This window comes from Lepus europaeus, chromosome 11, assembly GCF_033115175.1.
Source record: "Lepus europaeus isolate LE1 chromosome 11, mLepTim1.pri, whole genome shotgun sequence".
Lineage (NCBI taxonomy): Eukaryota > Metazoa > Chordata > Mammalia > Lagomorpha > Leporidae > Lepus > Lepus europaeus.
In genome coordinates, this window is record NC_084837.1 from 79,671,758 (window position 1) to 79,693,185 (window position 21,428).

The window sequence follows — 21,428 nt, forward strand, 5'->3', positions numbered from 1 at the left end:
TGCCACCTGCAGTACCAGCATCCTATATGGGCACCAGTTTGATGCCAGCTGTTCCATTTCCGATCCAGCTCCCTGCTTAGGTGCCTGGGAAAGCAGTAGAGGGTGGCCCAAGTACGTGGGAGTCTCAGAAGAAGCTCCTGGCTCCTGGCTTTGGCCTGGCCCGACCCTGGTGGTTGAACCAGCAGATGGAAGAGCTCGTTCTCTCTCTCTCTCTCTCTCTCTCTCTCTCTCTCTCTCTCTCCACTGTAACTCTTTCAAATAAATAAATAAATCTTTTTTTAAAATGTCATAGAAGAATATATTAAGTAACATAGAAATTAACTTATAATAGATGCCTAAGGCCTATTTAATGACATCAGTGATGAACACTACAGGACAAAGAACTGAATAGCTGTTTACCATGTTCCTGATGAGAGGTTAATATGACTGAGAGCACTTACCTGCAATTTAATACAGACATGCAACATTAGTCAAAACTCCAAAGTGAGTTTTTTGGGGGGAGGCAAGTTGCTTAGAAAATCAATCTGAAATTCCATCTGGAAAAATAAACTTCCAAAAATAACCAAAAGATTTTATAAAACCAAGTAAGAAGGCATCTCTATATCATCTTATAAAACTTAATTTTAAAGTGGTCTGTTACTTTTGAAAGAGTTAAATAAAATTATTGAGTTCTGAAACAGAAAAATATATATAGAAATTTATCATGTAATGTTACATTGTATTCAAATAAGTTGCAAAGGGGTACATGGTTTAATAAATGATATTAAGTAACTGACTGTTCATCTATAAAAAACACTTGCCCACCATCTTTCATTATCCATGAAAATACATTCCAAATTAAAGATTTAAACAAAAAAATTAAATTGAAAGAAAATGTTAAGGATAATTTGTATAATTTTGAGGGATTTTTGCTGAGATAAAAGGAAATCCAGAAAGACTGAAAAACATTACTAAGTGAACTTAAAATTTGTGTATGGCAAACAATTCTATTTTTCAAAAAATTAAAAAGCAAACAGCAAATGAACTCATATTTGTAGATTCTACAACAAACAAAAACTCAATATGCTTAACACATAATGAAATCATACAAATGAAACTCATCACTCCTATGTATTCTTGTTAAGTGAGTAGAAATATAAATGTCCTTTTATTTCACAATTTCACTTCTGGAAATATATCCAACAGAGTATCTAACATACACATACACGCACACATGTACACAACAAATGAAAAGTTTTCCGAGATTTCTCAGGATTTATATTTCAGTAGTCTAATAGGAAAAACAGTAAAGAAATGAAAACAAAATTCCTGAAGTGTCCATTAATGGACTATTAACTAAATCATGATATAATGAAACATAGTCCATGCGGCTACTAAGAAGGATGATTTAGATACTGACATGAAAGTTGTATTTCATTTTATATATTATGGCCTCATTCTTATTAAAAAAAACTTTTATTTTACAAAACTATATGCTAAAAGTCAGTCAATCGGGACCACCAGAAAAAGAAGCTGAAAGTAGTAAAAGATACATTAAATGTTTCATTTTAGTTTTAAAAGTATGTATATTCATTCTCCAGTCTTTTGTAATAGGACCATAATGGGTCCACTTGTCCTCTCTGATCAGATCATGCCCCTAGAACACTATTAAAAGAGTTCAGTTTAAAGTGAAGTGGGGACTTAAAAACATCTGCTAAGTAATTCAGGTGCACGCTCTATCTACATTTATATTTCCCCCCAATCTTTTACAATTGTCTTGCCACTCCTGATTGCCTTTTTTCTTACCATCTATCCCACAGAAAATATTTTCAAGCATTAGATTGAGTTTACATAGCAACAATAATTTTCTTTCACAATCACATTTTACTTTATACACATATCACTAAATTGCAAAATTGCTTTAACACATACAACTGAAATAAGTTTGGAAACAAACAAGATTAACTCTTGAAAAACGTAAAAGTCAATCATTTCTAACTGAATTAATATTAAAGCTTATTAATCAACTTCTTATGAAATTTATTAACATGAATTATTTTAACCAAATGCCATTAACTCTAACTGATACAACCATATTTCTACTAGTGCTGTCCCATATGGTACTAATAGCCACACATAGCTATGCAACACTTGAAATGTGGCTAGTCTGAATTGAGATGTGCTACAATGTAAAAACACATCCCTTATTTCAAAGACCTCATATGAAAAAGGGAATAAAAATATTATATTAATATAATTCTTTCATTGATTATATGATGGAATGATAATATTTTAGACATGATGCATTAAATATAAATCACTAAAAATGTTTTCACTTATATTTTTTAATGTGGCTAACTGTATATCTTCAATGAAAAATGTTGCTCATTCTATTTCTACTAAGTAGCACTATTCTAGACCTGCGCACATCCTTTGCTCAATGATGATGTCATCCGTGAGATTCCATGTAAGAGGATGAGTTGGATTCTCTTTTATCATGTTAGTTGAGTCAAAGACATATTAGAGTAACATTCTATAAATTTCCTAAGCAGTCAGTCTTGTGATTCTACACCAGGGGTCTGTCAGATTATGACCATTCCACGGACCAAATTTGGCCTGCTGCCTTTTTTGGTATAACCTACAAGCTAACAACAAATATGCATTTTTAAATGGCTGGAAAATAAAGCAAGATTAACACTTTGTGATTCATATATATTAAGATTAGGACCAGTATTCTGGCACAGTGGGTTAAACCACTGTCTACAATGCTGGCATTCCACATGAGCACTGGTTTAAGTGTTGGCTACTTTGCACTTTTGCTCCAGCTCCTTGCTAACACGCCTGGGAAAGCAGCAGAATATGTTCAAAGCACTTGGGTCCCCCCCCCCCCCACATGGGAGTCTTGGATGGAGTTCCAGGCTCCTGGCTTCAGCCTGGCCCGGGGCCTGGCCTTTCTAGCTATTTGGGGAGTAAACCAGTGGACTGAAAATTTCTCACTTTCTGTCTCTCTCTATGTAACTCTACTTTTCGAATAAATTAATTACTTTTGAAAATTAAATGAAATTCAGATTTCCATGCCCAAAAAAGTTTTACTGACATTTAGCCATGTTCATCAGTCTTATTTTAAAAAAAGATTTATTTATTTATTTGAAAGGCAGTAACAAAGAGGCAGAGGCAGAAAGAGAGAGAGAGAGAGAGAGAGGTCTTCAATCTGCTGGTTTACTCCCCAAATGGCCAAAATGACCTGAGCTGAGCCAATCTGAAGCCAAGAGCCTAGAGCTTCTTCCAAGGTCCCCCATGTGGGGGCGGGGGCCCAAGGACTTGGGCCATCTTCTACTGCTTTTCCAGGCCATAGCAGAGAGATTGATTTGAAGTGGAGAAGCTGGGACTCCAAGCAATGCCCATATGGCAGGCCAGCACTGCAGGCGATGGATTTACCCAGTAGGCCACAGTGATGGCCCCTCATCAGTTTATTATCTATTACTGCTTGGTGCTATAAGAGCATGGTTAAGTAGCTGCAAACAAGCTCTCCAACATTTACTACCTGACTTTACAGAAAATATTAGTTGACTCCTGCTCTGTGTCCTCCCTTATGGCTCATGGGACAGAGACATCAGTTCCATCTATAGGACTTGATGAAACAATGAAAACAGAAAGCTGTATTTCCCTTATCTCTACCAGAGACTCCAGATTTTCAGCTTCTTAATTTGCTTCTGTCATTATTGTTCTTGACTCAAAGTGTCCAAACAGTAGCTTCTGGGACAGTGTTTACACAAATGGCATCACAGTACTCAGAGAAATGGTGAATATGCACCTTGGCTTTGCCATTCACCAATGTTCTATATGTAATACCAGTGTTTCCTTTGTGAGCTTGAGCACTCGCTGCCCGTTTGATGTCCAGTATATGGGTACGATTTTTAGTGTTCTTTCATCTCCTCTACCCATTCTCAGGACGGTTCCTCAACCCATGGTTTTTCAGGCACCTACCTCAGTAGATCCTGTGAACGCAATCTTGTCTATGCCAATGTGAGAAGCTATTGCTGCCCCAGCTGTTGGCCCGTATCCTGGCAAAATATTGATGACTCCAGGTGGAAAGCCAGCCTAAGAAAACAGGGTTGGAGGAAATGTGGCTTGTGAAAGCTGATGCATCACGTTAAATGGGACATGCTCTAGCAAATTCCAACTGTTCAGGGAATCGGAACCATACCTCAAGTCAATTTCTCTTACCTCTTTGATAAGAGCTCCCATGTACAGTGCACTGAGTGGTGTCTGCTCTGCCGGCTTAATGACTACTGTATTGCCGCAGCACAGGGCTGGAGCAATTTTCCAGGCAAACATCAGCAGGGGGAAGTTCCACTGAAAGGAATAAACTCAAGGTTGATAGATGGAAAAATATTCCTCTACTACTTTGTTTTCAAGCTGTGACTTCTCAAATTTCTCTAGCTAGTCCTCAACATAAATCTTGTCCACCACAAAGTATAGATGTTTGGATTTGTAATACTTCCTTAAGAACAGAAAAGCACTGACCTAAAAAAAGTTCTCCTTTTCCCCTCTGTTCAACAGATTACTCTATTTCAACTACCCACCAAAAGAAATTTCATTGCAAAAAAGGGAGTTTTGTTTTTTCTTTGTTTTGTTTTAGTCTCTCATTGTTGCTGATTATGTATTTTTTAAATTGTGCTTTGGTTCCAATAAGCTCTTGTGTATGAAAACTTTTTCTTGTATTTGGGATTTTTACACCAGGATCTTCACACTGCTGAGAAAGTTCTTCATTGCCAAAGAACTAGAAAAGGAAATTCCAGCTGTGAATTATATTTAAGTCACTGAGTTTTTCAAGGTAGCACTTCACTCTTTACATACATATTTTATCACAGAACACCATTACAAAAAATAAAGTATCTCCACTGAGGAGTATGCAAAAATTTTTGTTTCCTTTTTTCTGCAAAATAAGCTAATGGAGACTACAATATATTTTTGAGAGTATAAGAACTCAGAGTCTAAAATAGTTTAAACTGGTTTTCATAGGATCCTAAGCTTGCATTGTCATCAACTTAGGCATGAGTCTTAGCACTATCAGGTGTCATTGATAATTTCATTAGGAGAGAAAACAGAATTCCTGGTCGCCTGCCTTCGGCCCCTGACCACAACGTGTTTCTGCCTGAAGTGCCTCAGCTGCCACCCTTGAAGGATTCTCACTGGCTCTGGCAAGCCTGCAAAAATATACAAGTGTCTTGCCTTCACCAAACACCCAATTTCTTTTCCCTTTAGTTGTTTATAAACTTGGGAGTCCACGGTGATGTTTTAATTCCATCTACAGTATATAAATCTTGGAGGGCAGTAATTGAGCTGGAGCTAGCTGACAAGCAATTCTTGTCCTGTCAGTGATGCTGCAGCCCTGGGAGTCCGGGGAAGGCAGGAAGAGCAGGTTTGAATCCCGCAATCCAAGTGACAGAACTCACTCTTGAGCTGATCCAAATAGGATTTCCCCGGGGTGCAGGACAGGGCTGGGAGCAGAAGAACTTTGACCAAACCTCTCATTTTCCCTTTTCTTTCTCTAATAAATTTCACAGTATGTCAGGGCTTATCAACCATCTGAACAAGTATTAAGGCCTCCCAAAATGTTTGGCTCCCCAAACCAAAGATTATCTTGAGTTATTCTCATGTATTTCAAAAAGGGAAAAATGTCTTGTCTGTACTTCAGGAGTTTAATTTGAGCTTCCCCTTGAAGCCCCTGCCAGAAGTATTAGCTAGCACTGTTAGAAGATTCAGTGATGTTTTGTAGTGTGCCAAGGGTGTGTGTGAGAGAAAGAAAAGGACAATGTTTAATGTTCCAATCCAAACACTAAGCACTACATCTATTTCCCTTTGCAAGACAGACAACAGCCCGGCATGGTTTCAATTATGACCGTGACGTGAATTGTACTGCTGTGTCTTCCGCAGTGTCTTCTATCTAGATTCTTGTGAAAAGAAACAGTGGGAGAGAGTGGCATTAATAGACCATATAAAATAATATGCCTGGAAAGATGGTGAGTCATAATTCTAAAAAATCAACAAGCAAATATAACAAAGCATTAATTTTCTATAAGCAGAATGGACATCCATAACCAAGGGCAGGTTATTAATACACTGTGCTTTGCTTTGCTTATTTTAATCATGAGAATTCCATGACTTGAGAACTCAACTCCTGGTAACGGAGCTGAAACCCTATTAACCTGTTCAAATAAGCATTTGCAGGGAGGCTGTTAAAGATATGTCAACAACATGAACTCAGTTTTTTCCGCAGTAATGGAAAACACACATTGCAGAGGACCATGTTTTATGCGCCTTTAAGAGAACTGGGTCAAATGAAAATAAATACGAGGTGCGAGGGGATGCACTCACTGGGATGATCTGTCCACACACTCCAATGGGTTCATGTCTTGTAAAGGTAAAGTAGTCTCCATCTGAAAGAAAGAAGCATGGTCACTTCCAGCAGGGCAGCTTAGAAGGGAAAAATGCAGAGGGAGAACTTTGATGGCAGCAAAAGTAGAAATGAAATAAAGAATCATCCTACTCTGGTGTGCCCAAAAGCTAGCAGAAGATGTCACTTGGCATAGCATTCCTCTGGCATCTCCTGATACGGCTCCTAGACACCTAGAGATGTCTAGGACTTCAAGGGCCAAAGAAAGACAAATGTGTGACTAAGTTTAAAACTAAAAGAAGTCCCATGTTGGTGCGAGTGTTTGGTGCAGCAGCTTAAGTGCCTAGCTTCAGGCTACCTCACTGCAGATCCAGCTTCCTGCTAATGCACACTCTGGGAGACAGTGGATAGCTGCCCACGTACTTGGACCCCTTGCCACCAACATGGAGGACCAGAAGGAGTTGTTAGAGCCTCCTGGCTTTAGCCTGGCCCAGCCTGTGATGTAGGCCAAGAGTGAACCAGCAGATGGAAGATTCTCTCTCTCTCTGTCTCTCTGGCTTTCAAATAAAATACAAATAAATGATTTTTTAAAGAAATCCTGTGGGGTGAAACTGAAAATACAGAAAACCATGTGTCAAATGGCACTGTGGCACTGTGGCATAGTGGGCTAAGCCTCTGCCTGCGGTGCTGGAATCCCATATGGGAGCTAGTTCAAGTCCCAGGTGCTTCTCTTCCAATCTGGCTCTCTGTTATGCCTGGGAAATCAGGGGAAAATGACCCAAGTGCTTGGGCCCTTGCACCTGCATGGGAGACCCATAAGAAACTCCTCTTTCCTGGCTTCAGATTGGTTCAGCTCTGGCCATTGCAGCCATCTGGGGGGTGAACCAGTGGATGGAAGACCTTTTCTCAGTCTCTCCCTCTCTCTGTAACTCTACCTCTCAAATAAACAAACAAACAAAAATTTAAATTGTGGAATAGTTATTTGATTTAAAAAAGGAGGTACCCCCAAATTTAAATATCTTTCTAAGTATTAACAAAAAAAGCTAGCTAAAGTGTTATGGGGCAAATTTCAAATACTAGGCAACTGGAAAAAGTGAGGAGTAAAGCTAAGATATATTTCATAACTGAAACAATGTATCAAAATGTATTCCCTGGGTACTGTGGAACATGGGCATGTCAGAGCTATTTAAAGAAGGCAAAAGTGGGGCTGGTGCAGTGGCACAGTGGGTCAAGCTGCTGTCTGCAGCACCAGTATCTCATATGGGTGCCAGTTCGAGTCCTGGCTGCTCCATTTCCAACATAGCTCCCGGCTAATGTGCCTGTGAAAGCAGCAGATGGCAGCCCACAAGCTTGTGCCCTTGCACCCACATGGGATATCTGGAAGAAGCTTTTGCCTCCTGGCTTTGTCCTGGCCCAGCCATGGTCGTTGGCAGCCATTTGGGAAGTGAACCAGTATATGGAAAACCCCTCTCTCTCTCCCTCTTCTCTCCCTTTCTGTAGCTCTTTCAAATAAAATAAATATTAAAAAAAAAAAGGAGGCAAAAGTTCACATCAAAGGCGGCCATGAGGATGTCCTTGTATCCCTAGAGCAGGGGTGGGGTACCTTTTCTCTGCCCAGGGCCATTTGGATATTTATAACATCATTCGTGGGCCATGCAAAACCATCAATTTAAAAAATGATCTGCTATGGATTTATTGAATTGTGAATCCTGCCTGTGACTGCTTTGGCAGAGGCAGATAAAATGACTTCATGGGCTTTGTATGGTCTGCGGGCTGAATGCTCCCCAGTCCTGCAGAGGTTAGAGTAAAGGATCTTAAGAGAAATGTAACAGCCATGTTTCCCTATAGGACCAACAGGCAATAGCGATAATGCCTCTGGAAGTCCAAACCAAATTCTTCTTCAGGAAAATTTCATGATCTGAAAAATATTTTTATCTGAATTATATTAAATGACTGGTTGAAATAACCAAAGAATGGCTCATTTTTAATACATAGCCTTTCATTTTTCATTCCAGAACTGGACAAAATAGTTTTTCTTTGATTGCCAGACTTTTGTCTTTGTAACTGGTATTTGTTTCCTCTTCCTAAAGCAGTCCCCTGGGAAAGTGAAGACACTCAGGAAATTCTTGGAAGCACACCCCTATTAGGGAATGGAGATGAAGTTGGGGACAAAAGTGTGTCGGTTGGAGGAAGAGACATGAAGTAAATTAGATTGTTTATCATTGTCTCTCAACTCATCTAAGTCACTAACATTCATTACACCAAACTGTTTCAACTAAATTCAAATTACAAGTTTTAATAATCAAAACCTCTCTCTTCCCTGGACCTCTGAGCCCCAGTCCCTCTTGCTAGAATTGACCACAATCTGTTGCTGGTGCACCTTTCCAAAGAACTTTCATTCACAGAGAGAAAGGTCTTCCTATTGTCGTTGGTTCACCCTCCGATGGCCACCGCGCTGATCCAATGACAGGAGCCAGGTGCTTCTCCTGGTCTCCCATGGGGTGCAGGGCCCAAGCACTTGGGCCATCCTCCACTGCACTCCCTGGCCACAGTAGAGAGCTGGCCTGGAAGAGGGGCAACCGGGACAGAATATGGTGTGCCGGCGCCGCAGGCAGAGGATTAGCCTATTGAGTTGCGGCGCCGGCCCACCTTCTCTTTTAAAAATACAAATGGGGTAATATTGTTCAGTCTTATAGTTAATTTTTTTCATATAAGTTAACACATCTTTTCCATGGTTCATGTTTCTCCACTGGCTCAATAAATAATGGTAGTCCTATACTCTCCTGAGGGACAACTCTTCTGGCAGCTTGGGCTGTTTTAAGTACTGCTACAAAGACTATTATTTTATGTATTTCTGCATAAATGAGGCAACTTCAAAAAGTTGGTAGAATAATGGGATTAGAGAATAGGCTTATTTTGGCACAAAAAACTTGAGGGGCCGGTGCTGTGGCAAAGCACCAGTGCCTGAGAGGCAGCATCCCATATGGACGCTGGTTTGAGTCCTGGCTGCTCCACTTCTGATCCAGCTCTCTGCTATGGCCTGGGAAAGCAGCAGAAGATGGCCCAAGTCCTTGGGCCCCTGCACCCATGTAGGAGACCCAGAAGAAGCTCCTGGCTCCTGGCTTTGGATAGGCCCAGCTCCAGCCTTTGCAGACAGGTGGAGTGAACCAGTGGATGGAAAACCTCTCTCTCTCTGTCTCTGCTATCTGTAATTCTGTCTTTCAAATAATAAATTAATCCTAAAAACAAATAAAAAATGTTTAAAAATTGAATTTCATGCATAGTTTTTTCATAATATGCATTTTCCACAAATTTTTGAAGACTCTTTATGTCTGTGGAATTTCTTGATTGATGTGTATGTACATTTCACATTTTCATAAATACTGCCAAACTCACTTTTCAAAAAAGTTAAACAATTCATATAATTCCAACAACATTCTATTTTTTATTCTCTTTAACACTGTAATTTTTTTTTATTTATTTGACAGAGCTAGACAGTGAGAGAGACAGAGACAGAGAGAAAGGTCTTCCTTCTGTTGGTTCACCCCGCAAACGGCCACTATGGCCGGAGCTACACCGATCTGAAGCCAGGAGCCAGGTGCTTCCTCCTGGTCTCCTATGTGGGTGCAGGGGCCCAAGTACCTGGGCCATCCTCCACTGCCTTCCCAGGCCACAGCAGAGAGCTGGACTGGAAGAGAAGCAACCAGGACTAGAACCCGGCACCCATATTGGATGCCGGTGTCACAGGTGGAGGATTAACCAAGTGAGCCACAGCGCTGGCCCCAACACTGTAATTTTTTGAGCATTTTAATTTCAGCCTATCTGACAACTGGGAAAAACAGCATTTTGTTTTGATTTGTATTTAATGACAAGAGAATTACCATCTTTTTATGCTGACCAGCCATCTTCAATTTTTCCCTTCCAGTATATTTCCTTTGCCATCTTTTCTATTGAGTTAGTCAACTCTTTAGTCACTTGAAGAGCTCTACAGATATTAAGGAACTTAAGTCTCTGTCATTTTACTGGAAAGTTTCTTTTTCCCCAATCTGCTGTTTGTCTCTTGCCTTTGTTTTCTGCATAGTACTTTAAATGAAAAAAATAAGGAAGTAAGCATGGTTCAGCAACTTTAGAACATTACTTTAGAATATATCTCCATTACCAAAAATCTAGCTAAAAAGTAGAAACTCTCCATTATGATGATGATAAGAAGTTCAACTAATATTTTAAAAATCAAATTAACTATACCATTCTGTATGAAGGCACTTATGGAACTTTCTGAATAGATATAATTCTTTTCAATAGTATCAGTTACCATCTTTCCTCAACTTATAAATTTCTGGAAAAGTTTTCATGAGGAGCAGCAACACTGACCAACATGCTGGGGAACTTTGGTAAGTTGGCTAAGCGGTGGAAGCAGGTAGATAATCACAGAGAACAGAATCAGAGAGTAATGTCAAGACAGGGTAAAAGAGCTGAGAAAAAATAGGAAGATAACTGAAAATGAACAGCAGCATTTGTAGGAAACTGATTCAGAAAAAAATCACAAGGCAACTGTATAAGCACAGCATGGTAACTCACAAAGCATCTCCCATTCTACATTCTAAATGCTTAACAATTTAGTTAATTGTGTTAATTATGTAATGTCAAAAGTTACTGAATAAAATTAAAACAAAAGACAAAAATGTAGACAAAATGTTAGAAAACTGACCTCATGAGGAATTGAATTTGACTTCATAATTGTGTCCCAAAAGAAACTGAGCTATGGAGAATGAAAATTTTCTTGGATAAATTATTTACAGATTTGACAAACATTTAGCTATAAAGACTGGCACAGGGAAGTGGCTCAATCTTCAGTCTTACAGTTCCTGTAAGAGGTGAACATCAAGTAAAGGACATTTTGGTGTGTGTAGTCTTCTTCACAGATGGCACTGAGTGGAAGGGATTAAGAAAGGGCCCAGGGGTTAGTGTAGCAGTTAAGATGCTGCTTGGGACGCCCACGTCCCACATGGAGTGCCTGAGATCTAGTCTTGGCTCCACTCAAGAATTTCAGGTTGATAACTCAAGTGCTTGGGTCCTTGTCACCCATGTGAAAGACCAGTACTGAGTTCCTGGTTCCTGATTTTGGCTTGGCCCAACCCTGGCTGTTGTGGGCATTTGGGATTTGGGGAATGAACCAGACAGAAGAGTGATCATTCTCATTCTCTCCCCTCCTCCCCTGTGTGTGTGTGTGTATCTCCATATCTATACCTCTCAAATAAAATGAAAATTTTAAAAAGGAAGGGCCCTTATTAGTTCCATCTGTGTTTCCATCTGGACAGTGAAAGGTGACACCCCTCCCTAGTATGACCTGGCATGTCTGGCAAACCTGAGAGCTGTGCATAGGCACCTTTGGCCAGGACTAACAGCTTTCCATAAGTGCTTCAGAGTTAATGTGGCCCTGCTCTGAATGCATCAAGCTTCTAGATCAGTTATTCTAGGAGTAATCCCTCAGAGTTCACCTTTTTAATTTTTTCCATCTCCCAGAATCACCTGCCCTGTCACTTAGTAACCTCTGTTTAGTCATGTCATCTTTTAAAATATGTAAATAGCTACCTGTTAGCTTCACATTAAGGCAAACATATGAAATAATGGGCTTCAAGGGCTAAGAAAATTTTCTTCTAATATTCTTCAAACCTAGTAGTTAAATATTGTTCATTAGTTCACTGTGCAAAATCATCCTGTTCTCCATTCTACATGGTGCCTCTCCAACTGAAATGTGCAAAGTAGCTGGAGTCCTTGTTGAAATGCATATTTTGAGTCAACAGGTCTGAGCTGGACCCGGAGAGTCTGCATCCCCACAAGTTCCCAGGTGGTGCCCATGCAGCTGATCCAAAGATAAGTATAACAACAATACATATTTCAATAGACTCATGTAAACTATTTTCACATCCTTATTTCATGCTCACATCTTTGTGAAAAAAATTAAACTAATGCAATATTAGCATTTTATAATGGAGAAAACACCACATAGAGAGGTTAAGGCCAAAGTGGCATAATTGGTTAAGCTGTGGCTCCTAGAGCTGGATATGGTCTTCAGAACATAAGTTCTTTGCCCATGAAATCATATCCAAGACCCTTTTGTTTTTTGTTTTTTTAAGGGAAAGGGTTTATTGGAGGAGACACGACAGACTGGAGGGAAGGGGTGGAGAAGGAAAAGAGGGAGAAGGAGAAGGAGAGCGTAAGAGAGAGAGCGAGCGAGTAAGAGAGAGCCAAGTGTTCAGAAACAGATCCTCTTAAAGCTTTGCCAGGGGTTGGGCAGGGAAGTAAGAGCAGCGAATCCCATTAAGATGGGGGTGGAGCTGACACTGGTGGTTGTGCCATGGGATCACCTGGCTTCCCAATGGTGGAGGGGGCTAGAGCCTATGATGGTGTCTGGGGTGTAGATCACACCATAGATAACATTGTGACTCTTTACTAACATTTCCGCCTTTTGTTTTTTATAAAGCAAGAATTGTATGGGATTACATTAGCCCCCCAAATCCAGGAGGAGTAGAGGGACAATGATTTGTCTTTAGAGTTACTTCTTGCTGACATGGGGTGTCACGGTACTCTCTGTTGGCATGGAGTGATGTCTAAGACCTTTTGTGAGGAAGGAGTTGAATGTAGATGGGTGATCACAAACAACAGGGCTACAGTATAAGATCAAGAAGGATAAATAGGGCAACAAAAGGAAAAAAAAATGACAAACCAAACAAATGACAACCCTTTTGTGATGAAAGATAAAAATGATTCTTTAAGGATCTGGACAAAGAACTCACACAAACTCTGATATCTTAAGTTTTGAAGGGAACACTACAAAGCAATATCCCCCTTGGATGGGGAACCCAGAACTGAACAGCTCTCTCCTGGTTACCTAGGCTGAATCAACTCCACGGGAAGAAAGGGTGTAAATTCTTTCTCTCTTCTATACCTGAGATAACACATAATGACTACTCTTCCATGTCTAGAATAAAGTACAGCCCCTTTTCCCATGTTTTATGTTAATGTTGCTTTTTTTAATTTTTAAAAAAAATTTTTTTGACAGGCAGAGTGGACAGTGAGAGACAGAGAGACAGAGAGAAAGGTCTTCCTTTGCCGTTGGTTCACCCTCCAATGGCCACCGCGGCCGGCGCACCACGCTGATCGGAAGCCAGCAGCCAGGTGCTTCTCCTGGTCTCCCATGCGGGTGCAGGGCCCAAGCACTTGGGCCGTCCTCCACCAGAAATCAATCCAAACATCTACAGCCAACTTATATTTGACCAAAGATCCAAACCTAATCCCTGGAATAAGGACAGTCTATTCAATAAATGGTGCTGGGAAAATTGAATTTCCACGTGCAGAAGCTTGAAGCAAGACCCATACCTATCACCTTACACAAAAATTCACTCAACATGGATTAAAGACTTAAATCTACGACCTGAAACCATCAAATTATTAGAGCGCATTGGAGAAACCCTGCAAGATATAGGCACAGGCAAAGACTTCTTGGAAAATACTCCAGCAGCACAGGCAGTCAAAACCAAAATTAACATTTGGGATTGCATCAAATTGAGAAGTTTCTGTACTTCAAAAGAAACAGTCAGGAAAGTGAAGAGGCAACCAACAGAATGGGAAAAAATATTTGCAAACTACACTACAGATAAAGGATTGATAACCAGAATCTACAAAGAAATCAAGAAACTCCACAACAACAAAACAAACAACCCACTTAAGAGATGGGCCAAGGACCTCAATAGACATTTTTCCAAAGAGGAAATCCAAATGGCCAACAGACACATGAAAAAATGTTCAAGATCACTAGCAATCAGAGAAATGCAAATCAAAACCACAATGAGGTTCCATCTCACCCCGGTGAGAATGGCTCACATTCAGAAATCTACCAACAACAGATGCTGGAGAGGATGTGGGGAAAAAGGGACACTGACCCACTGTTGGTGGGAATGCAAACTGGTTAAGCCACTATGGAAGTCTGTCTGGAGATTCCTCAGAAACCTGAACATAACCCTACCATACAACCCAGCCATCCCACTCCTTGGAATTTACCCAAAGGAAATTAATTTGGCAAATAAAAAAGCCATCTGCACATTAATGTTTATTGCAGCTCAATTCACAATAGCTAAGACCTGGAACCAACCCAAATGCCCATCAACAGTAGACTGGATAAAGAAATTATGGGACATGTACTCCATAGAATACTATACAGCAGTAAGAAACAACGAAACCCGGTCATTCGCAACAAGATGGAGCAATCTGGAAAACATCATGCTGAGTGAATTAAGCCAGTCCCAAAGAGAAAAATATCATTTGTTTTCCCTGATCGGTGACAACTGAGCACCAAGGGCAAACCTGTGAAGTGAAATGGACACTATAAGAAACAATTAACTGATCAGCTCTTGTCCTGACTTTAGATGTACAATGTAATACTTTATCCTTTTTAGTATTTGTTGTTGTTGTTGTTGTTCTAGTACTAGTGGCTGAACTCTGTAATTAACACACAATTATTCTTAGGTGTTTAAACTTTAACTGAAAAGTGATCCCTGTTAAATATAAGAGTGGGAATAAGAGAGGGAGGAGATGTACAATTTGGGACATGCTCAATCTGACTTGCCGCAAATGGTGGAGTTAGAAATGTGCCAGGGGATTCCAACACAATCCCATCAAGGTGGCATGTACCAATGCCATCGCACTAGTCCAAGTGATCAATTTCAGCTCACAATTGATGGCTCTGATAGGTCTAAGAATCAAAGGGATCACACAAACAAGACAAGTGTCTGCTAATACTAACTGATAGAATCAAAAAGGGAGAGAAAGATCCAACATGGGAAGCGGGATACACAGCAGACTCATAGAATGGCAGATGTCCTAAACACCACTCTGGCCTCAGAATCAGCCCTTAAGGCATTCGGATCTGGCTGAAGAGCCCATGAGAGTATAGTAGGCATGGAAAGCCAAGATATCATGGAAAAAAAAAAAAAAGACCTAAATGAATGATCTTTGTGAGTGAGATCCCAGTGGAAAGAACGGGGCCATCAAAGAAGGAGGTACCTTTCTCCGAAGGGAGGAGAGAACTTCCACTTTGACTATGACCCTATCGGAATAAGATCAAAGTCAGCGAACTCTAAAGGCTTCCATAGCCCTGGCAACTCGTGACTAGAGCCTAGGGAGATTATTGACGCCATGAACAGGAGTGTCAAATTGTTAAGTCAGCAACAGGAGTCACTGTGTACTTACACCCCATGTGGGATCTGTCCTTAATGTGTTGTCTAATGTGAAGTGATGCTATAGCTAGTACTGAAACAGTATTTTTACACTTTGTGTTTCTGCGTGGGTACAAACTGATGAGGTCTTTACTAATTATATACTGAATTGATCTTCTGTATATAAAGAGAATTGGAAATGAAAAAAAAAAAAACCTGGTGTTAAATTGGAAATGGCATAAAAATTAATTAATTTTAAAAAATATTATGTAGGATCTCTGTCTTTAATGTGCTGTACATTGTTATTTAATGCTATAATTAGTACTCCAATGGTAGTTTTTTCACTTTATGTTGCTAGATGGGCAAACTGTTGAAATCTTTACCTAATATATACTAAACTGATCTTCTGTATATAAAGAGAATTGAAAATGAATCTTTATGTGAATGGAAGGAGAAAGGGAGCAGGAAAGGGGAGGGTTGCGGGCGGGAGGGAAGTTATGGGAGGGGGGAAGCCATTGTAACCCATAAGCTGTACTTTGGAAATTTATATTCATTAAATAAAAGTTTAATTAAAAAAAACAAATTACAAAGGAGAGACAGCTGTACTTAACTAGAGCAACTTAATTGGATAGTCATTCAGTGAAAACATTATTTCTTAACACTGATTTTATAGTTGTTAGGTAAAATTGATAGAATTGATATATTGCATACATAAAGTACAAACAGTATGATTAGGTGGTCTTTATGGTCAATTAAATAAGAAAAATCTGAAATGTACCAGAAATGGAGGATAAATGTATCAAATACAAACCTTAAGAAACAGCTCCTAATTATAGCAAATCTTATAAACATAGTAACAATAAAAATGAGTTTAATCAACAGAACTAAATTTTTTTTTATTTGACAGGTAGAGTGAGAGAGAGAGAGAGAGAGAGAGAGAGAGAGAGAGAGAAAGGTCTTTATTCCATTGGTTCACTCCCCAAATGGCTGCCACGGCCAGCGCACTGCACCGATCTGAAGCCAGGAGCCAGGTGCTTCCTCCTGGTCTCCCATGCAGGTGCAAGGGCCCAAGGACCTGGGCCATCCTCCACTGCCCTCCGGGGCCATAGCAGAGAGCTGGACTGGAAGAGGAGCAACTGGGACTAGAACCCGGCGCCCATATGGGATGCCGGTGCCGCAGGTGGAGGATTAACTAAGTGAGCCACGGCTCCGACCCAACAGAACTAAATTTATAATATAATTCAGAGAATACAAATAATCTTGTATTATCTGGTACTGAATTAACTCTTCAAGGAGCAGGCAACCCTTCTAATGATCCCAGATTTAAACAATCAGACCAATTACATTGACCTAGCCCACTATGTACTCTAGAAGATTCCTATGCATGTAGATACTGAACAGACCTCACCAAGCATTTTACAACCATAATATAAATTCTATCAATGTCTGCACAAACACCACAACATTATTTTAGCAGGAAGTAGTGCTAACACTGTTCTTCCCAGAAGTCTGCTGGTAGCTTCTAGAAGTAGGATCAAGTATTCCTGAGTCTTTCATGAGGATATCTTAGCTCTGCCATTACTGCTTTAGGTGGTCTTGAAAACGATTAGTTTACTTATTTTGAGCTTGGTTTCTTAGTCTGTAAAATGAGGAGATTGGCCTAGGGAATCGCAGAGATCCTTTTTAGTCCCAACTTCTCAAAGGGGTTTTTTTTTGTCAAGCTGACTTCATGACCCCTGTTCTCCACCAGTCAGGTTCCCCTATCAACCTTGGTTTTTCTTAAGTGAATAGAATAATTTCTTCTCACTCTCATTCTGATTGAACAGTATTTCAGATTTCACCCTATTTACTGTGGACAACACTAAACCACATTGAGCTGCCTAAAGGCAAAACCCTAGGATCCAAGTCAGTGTGTGTGTGGGTGTTCAGCCTATTCTTTAGTCTAACAGGTGAAACTGGAAGAGGGTGAAGCAGATAAATAATTACATATGACCTGGATATTTTTTAACATCTTCTATATATTATTATCTTAAGGCTATTTTATGTCAGAATTCAACATAAAACATGGACTACATTTTCTCATAAAATCAATAAAACCAACACTTGTTACAGAGACAATCGAAGGTGATACAAATCAATTAACCTCCATTTCTCCCTCAGTAAATTGAAAACAAGCTTTGATCCTCCATCACAAGGGAGTTATAAGTATGAGGAAAGCAGCAGATTCTGATATAGTTGGAAATAATCAAAAAGGGAAAATAATACTTCTACTCAGGGTTGCTGTGATAGTAAAGATAATATAACATGCACAGAAAAAGCATTCAATAAATCATAGTAATGATATTATTTGTCACTGTAATTAAGAGTTGCCATAGTAGAAGGATCAAAGAATAGGATTTATGATCAGAGAGAATAGCTCCACTGGGTACCATGGCAGGAAATAATGGATAGTATTTTAAAGGTAATAACATCAAGACCCTTGTGAATCAAACTGGTACTGCATAATTCTGCAGTAACATCCATTTGTGGGCCTTGCATGGGATAGACCTGAAAGAAGCTCCCAGTTCAGAAGGAGAAAACAGCTGTCCAGTTAATAGCTCAAAAGTGGTTATAAAATAACCTTTTTCTCCTCTTCCTAAATATTTCAGTGGGAGGCTACCCTTCAGGAGGAGAAATAAATCAGATACATGTTCTCTAAAAATGATTACTTACTTACAGTCAAAGTGCTCTTACTAAAATGCAATTCTGATCCAGGCATTCATGTAGTTAAAATAATTCAGTGACTCACCATTGCTTACAGAATAGAACTTGCCCAGGGCCCCACTGTCTTTCTCTAGCTGGTATAGTTTCAGACCCACCATTGCTCTGTACTTGCCTCTCTCCAAGCTTCGCACAGGCTATTACCACTCTCTGAGCTCCCCCAAGATCTTCCCTCACTTCCTCTTCAGGTGTCATCTTGTATAGCCTACCCACCTCCTTCTCCAGGAAGCCTAAATACTGGGTGAGAGGTCTCTCTTATGCACTCTCAGAAATCTATGCTTTCAGATATAAATAGACCATACTGAACTGCAATTGTATGTCCACTTGTTTGTTTTCCTTACTCTTCTAATAACATATTAATCACTTGTACATCTCCAGTGCCTAACAAAGAACCTTGGAAAATAGCAAGTGCGATGTTTAATGAATGAATGAAATTATGAACAAATGAATGAATTAATGTGATGTTGGAGTTAATGCCTGAGACAAGAGCATAGCTCTTCTCATTACATGGTATGTTGGCCCAGCCTTCCTAAATGGGAAGGCGTGAAAGACATAATACATAATTCTTTGGTTGTTTTTTTTTTTTTTTTTTTTTTTTGACAGGCAGAGTGGACAGTGAGAGACAGAGAGAAAGGTCTTCCTTTTTGCCGTTGGTTCACCCTCCAATGGCCACCGCGGCCGGCGCACTGCAGCCGGCGCACTGCGCTGATCCGAAAGCAGGAGCCAGGTGCTTCTCCTGGTCTCCCATGGGGTGCAGGACCCAAGCACTTGGGCCATCCTCCACTGCACTCCCTGGCCACAGCAGAGAGCTGGCCTGGAAGAGGGGCAACCGGGACAGAATCCAGCGCCCCGACCGGGACTAGAACCCCATGTGCCTGTGCTGCAAGGCAGAGGATTAGCCTATTGAGCCACGGCGCCGGCCATTCTTTGGTTCTTATACTCTAGTGTCAGAGATATTAAGTTGGATGAACCATGGAGTGATTTAATGTAGCAAAGCAATGTAGTCTTATATTTTTAATTAAAGAAAAACCATTGTTCAGGTTATTTTTTATGGGTGACTGGAAAGAATTTTGTGTTTTTCTCTCATTAGAAAAGTCTTAGTCACTCATCTGATCAAGGAATGGAGATTCATAACCATAAGGGTTGTAGAATATTCGAGATTCCTGAGAATTATCTTAAGAAAATGAGGTTCCAGATACAGCTGAACTTCATTATTCATAGATTCTGTATTTGAGATCTTGCCTATTCATTAAAATTTACCTGTAAACCAAAAGTCAGTACTGAATGCTATCACAGTCATTTACTAGCATGTATATGCAGAGCAGAGACAATTCTACGTCATCTGGAGCACATATTCTCAACTAAGGTTGAAGGCTGAAAAAGGAGAAACTCTGCCTTCTTATTTCAGCTCTGATATTGTTTTAAAAAACAACAACAGGGGCTGGTGCTGTGGACTAGTGGGTAAAGTCACTACCAGCAGTGCCAGCATCTCATATGGGCACTGGTTCGAGTCCCGGCTGCTCCATTTCCAATGCAGCTCTCTGCTGTGGCCTGGGAAAGCAGTAGAAGATGGCCCATGTTCTTGGGCCCCTGCATCCACATGGTAGACCCAGAAGAAGCTCCTAGCTTCTGGCTCCTGGCTTTGGTTCGGTGCAGCTCTGGCTGTTGTGGCCAACTGGGGAGTGAACCAGCGGATGGAAGATTCTCTCTCTGCCTCGCCTGCTCTCTGTGTAACTATTTCAAATAAATAAATCTTTAAAAATTAAAAAAAAAAAACAGGGGCTGGCACTGTGGTGTAGCAGATAAAGCCGCCACCTGCAGTGCTGGCATCCAGTATGGGCACCGGTTTGAGACCCAGCTGCTCCACTTCCAACCCAGCTCTCTACTGTGGTCTGGGAAAGCATGGAAGATGGCCCAAGTCCTTGGGCCTCTGGATACACATGGGAGACCTGGAAGAAGCTTCTGGCTTCTGGCTTCAGACTGGCACAGCTCTGCCCATTGCAGCCATTTGGGAAGTGAACCAGCAGATGGAAGATCTCTCTCTCTCTCTCTAATTCTTCTCTCTATGTGTAACTCTGACTTTCAAATAAATAAATAAATCTTTAAAAATGAAAACAAAAAACCCTAGAGCCAGCGTTGTGGTGTAGAAGGTTAAGCCTCTGCCTGTAGTGTCAGTATCTCATATGGGTGCAGATTCAAGTCCCTACTGCTCCACTTCCAACCCAGCTCCCTGCTAATGCACCTGGGAAATCAATAGAAGATGGCCAAGAACGTGGGCCCCTGCACCCATGTGGGAGACTCAGTAGAAGCTCCCAGCTCCTGGCTTTGGCCTGGCCCAGCCCTGACTGTTGCAGCCATCTTGGGAGTGAACTAATGGATGAAGATTTCTTCCCCTCTCTCTCTCTCTCTTTCTATCTCTCTCTCTCCCCCTCTGCCCCCCTTTCTGGTTCTCATTCTCTGTAACTCTGACTTCCAAATAAATAAAAGACATCTTTTTTTAAAATAAAAAAAGCTTCCTGTCATCAATTTAATGCTATTTTTTCTCATTTTTTGTGGGTTTTGTTCATAATTTCATTGCTTCAAATGGCTGAATTGCTCGTCTAGCATTCCTAAGTGCAAGAAGGCTGTGATGTGTCTTATGCAGAAATTAGGTGTGTTAATCCAACTTTGTTTAGGCTTGAGTTATAGGACTACTAGTTGACTGATTATGAGTTTGATGCTTATCAATAAGCAATATATATTAAACAGAGTCTTTCAAAAGAAATACACACACACACACACACACAAAAACAAGGTCATGTTCTGATTAGCTGACAAAATGTGACCAGAAGCTCACAGGAGCCTAACACTATATGTTCCCCAGGAGCAAAAACTCCTTGTATGCTAATTCAGTGTCCACTCAAACTTTATAGAACATAGCTATTGTGAATAAAAACAACCAACTGTTTATTAATCTAAGAATCTGCATCATGTAAAGATGTCGCTGTCCCATTCACCTTCCTGCTCTGCTGAACCAGTTTCCACAGAACAGGGTTTACAACAGTTTAGACAGAAAGAGACTTGGGCTTCAATCT

General features: G+C 40.4%; 1 protein-coding gene across 1 annotated transcript in view; it reads right to left on the reverse strand.

The window, feature by feature from the left end:
- Positions 1-21,428, reverse strand: part of ALDH1A2 (aldehyde dehydrogenase 1 family member A2) — a 121,822-nt gene that overhangs the window by 38,948 nt on the left and 61,446 nt on the right. The window contains exons 5-7 of the mRNA XM_062206006.1: positions 6,361-6,422; positions 4,207-4,335; positions 3,967-4,080 (exon numbers count right to left, since the gene is read on the reverse strand). Coding sequence (XP_062061990.1) covers positions 3,967-4,080; positions 4,207-4,335; positions 6,361-6,422 — 305 coding nt within the window. The remainder of the gene's footprint in view (positions 1-3,966; positions 4,081-4,206; positions 4,336-6,360; positions 6,423-21,428) is intronic.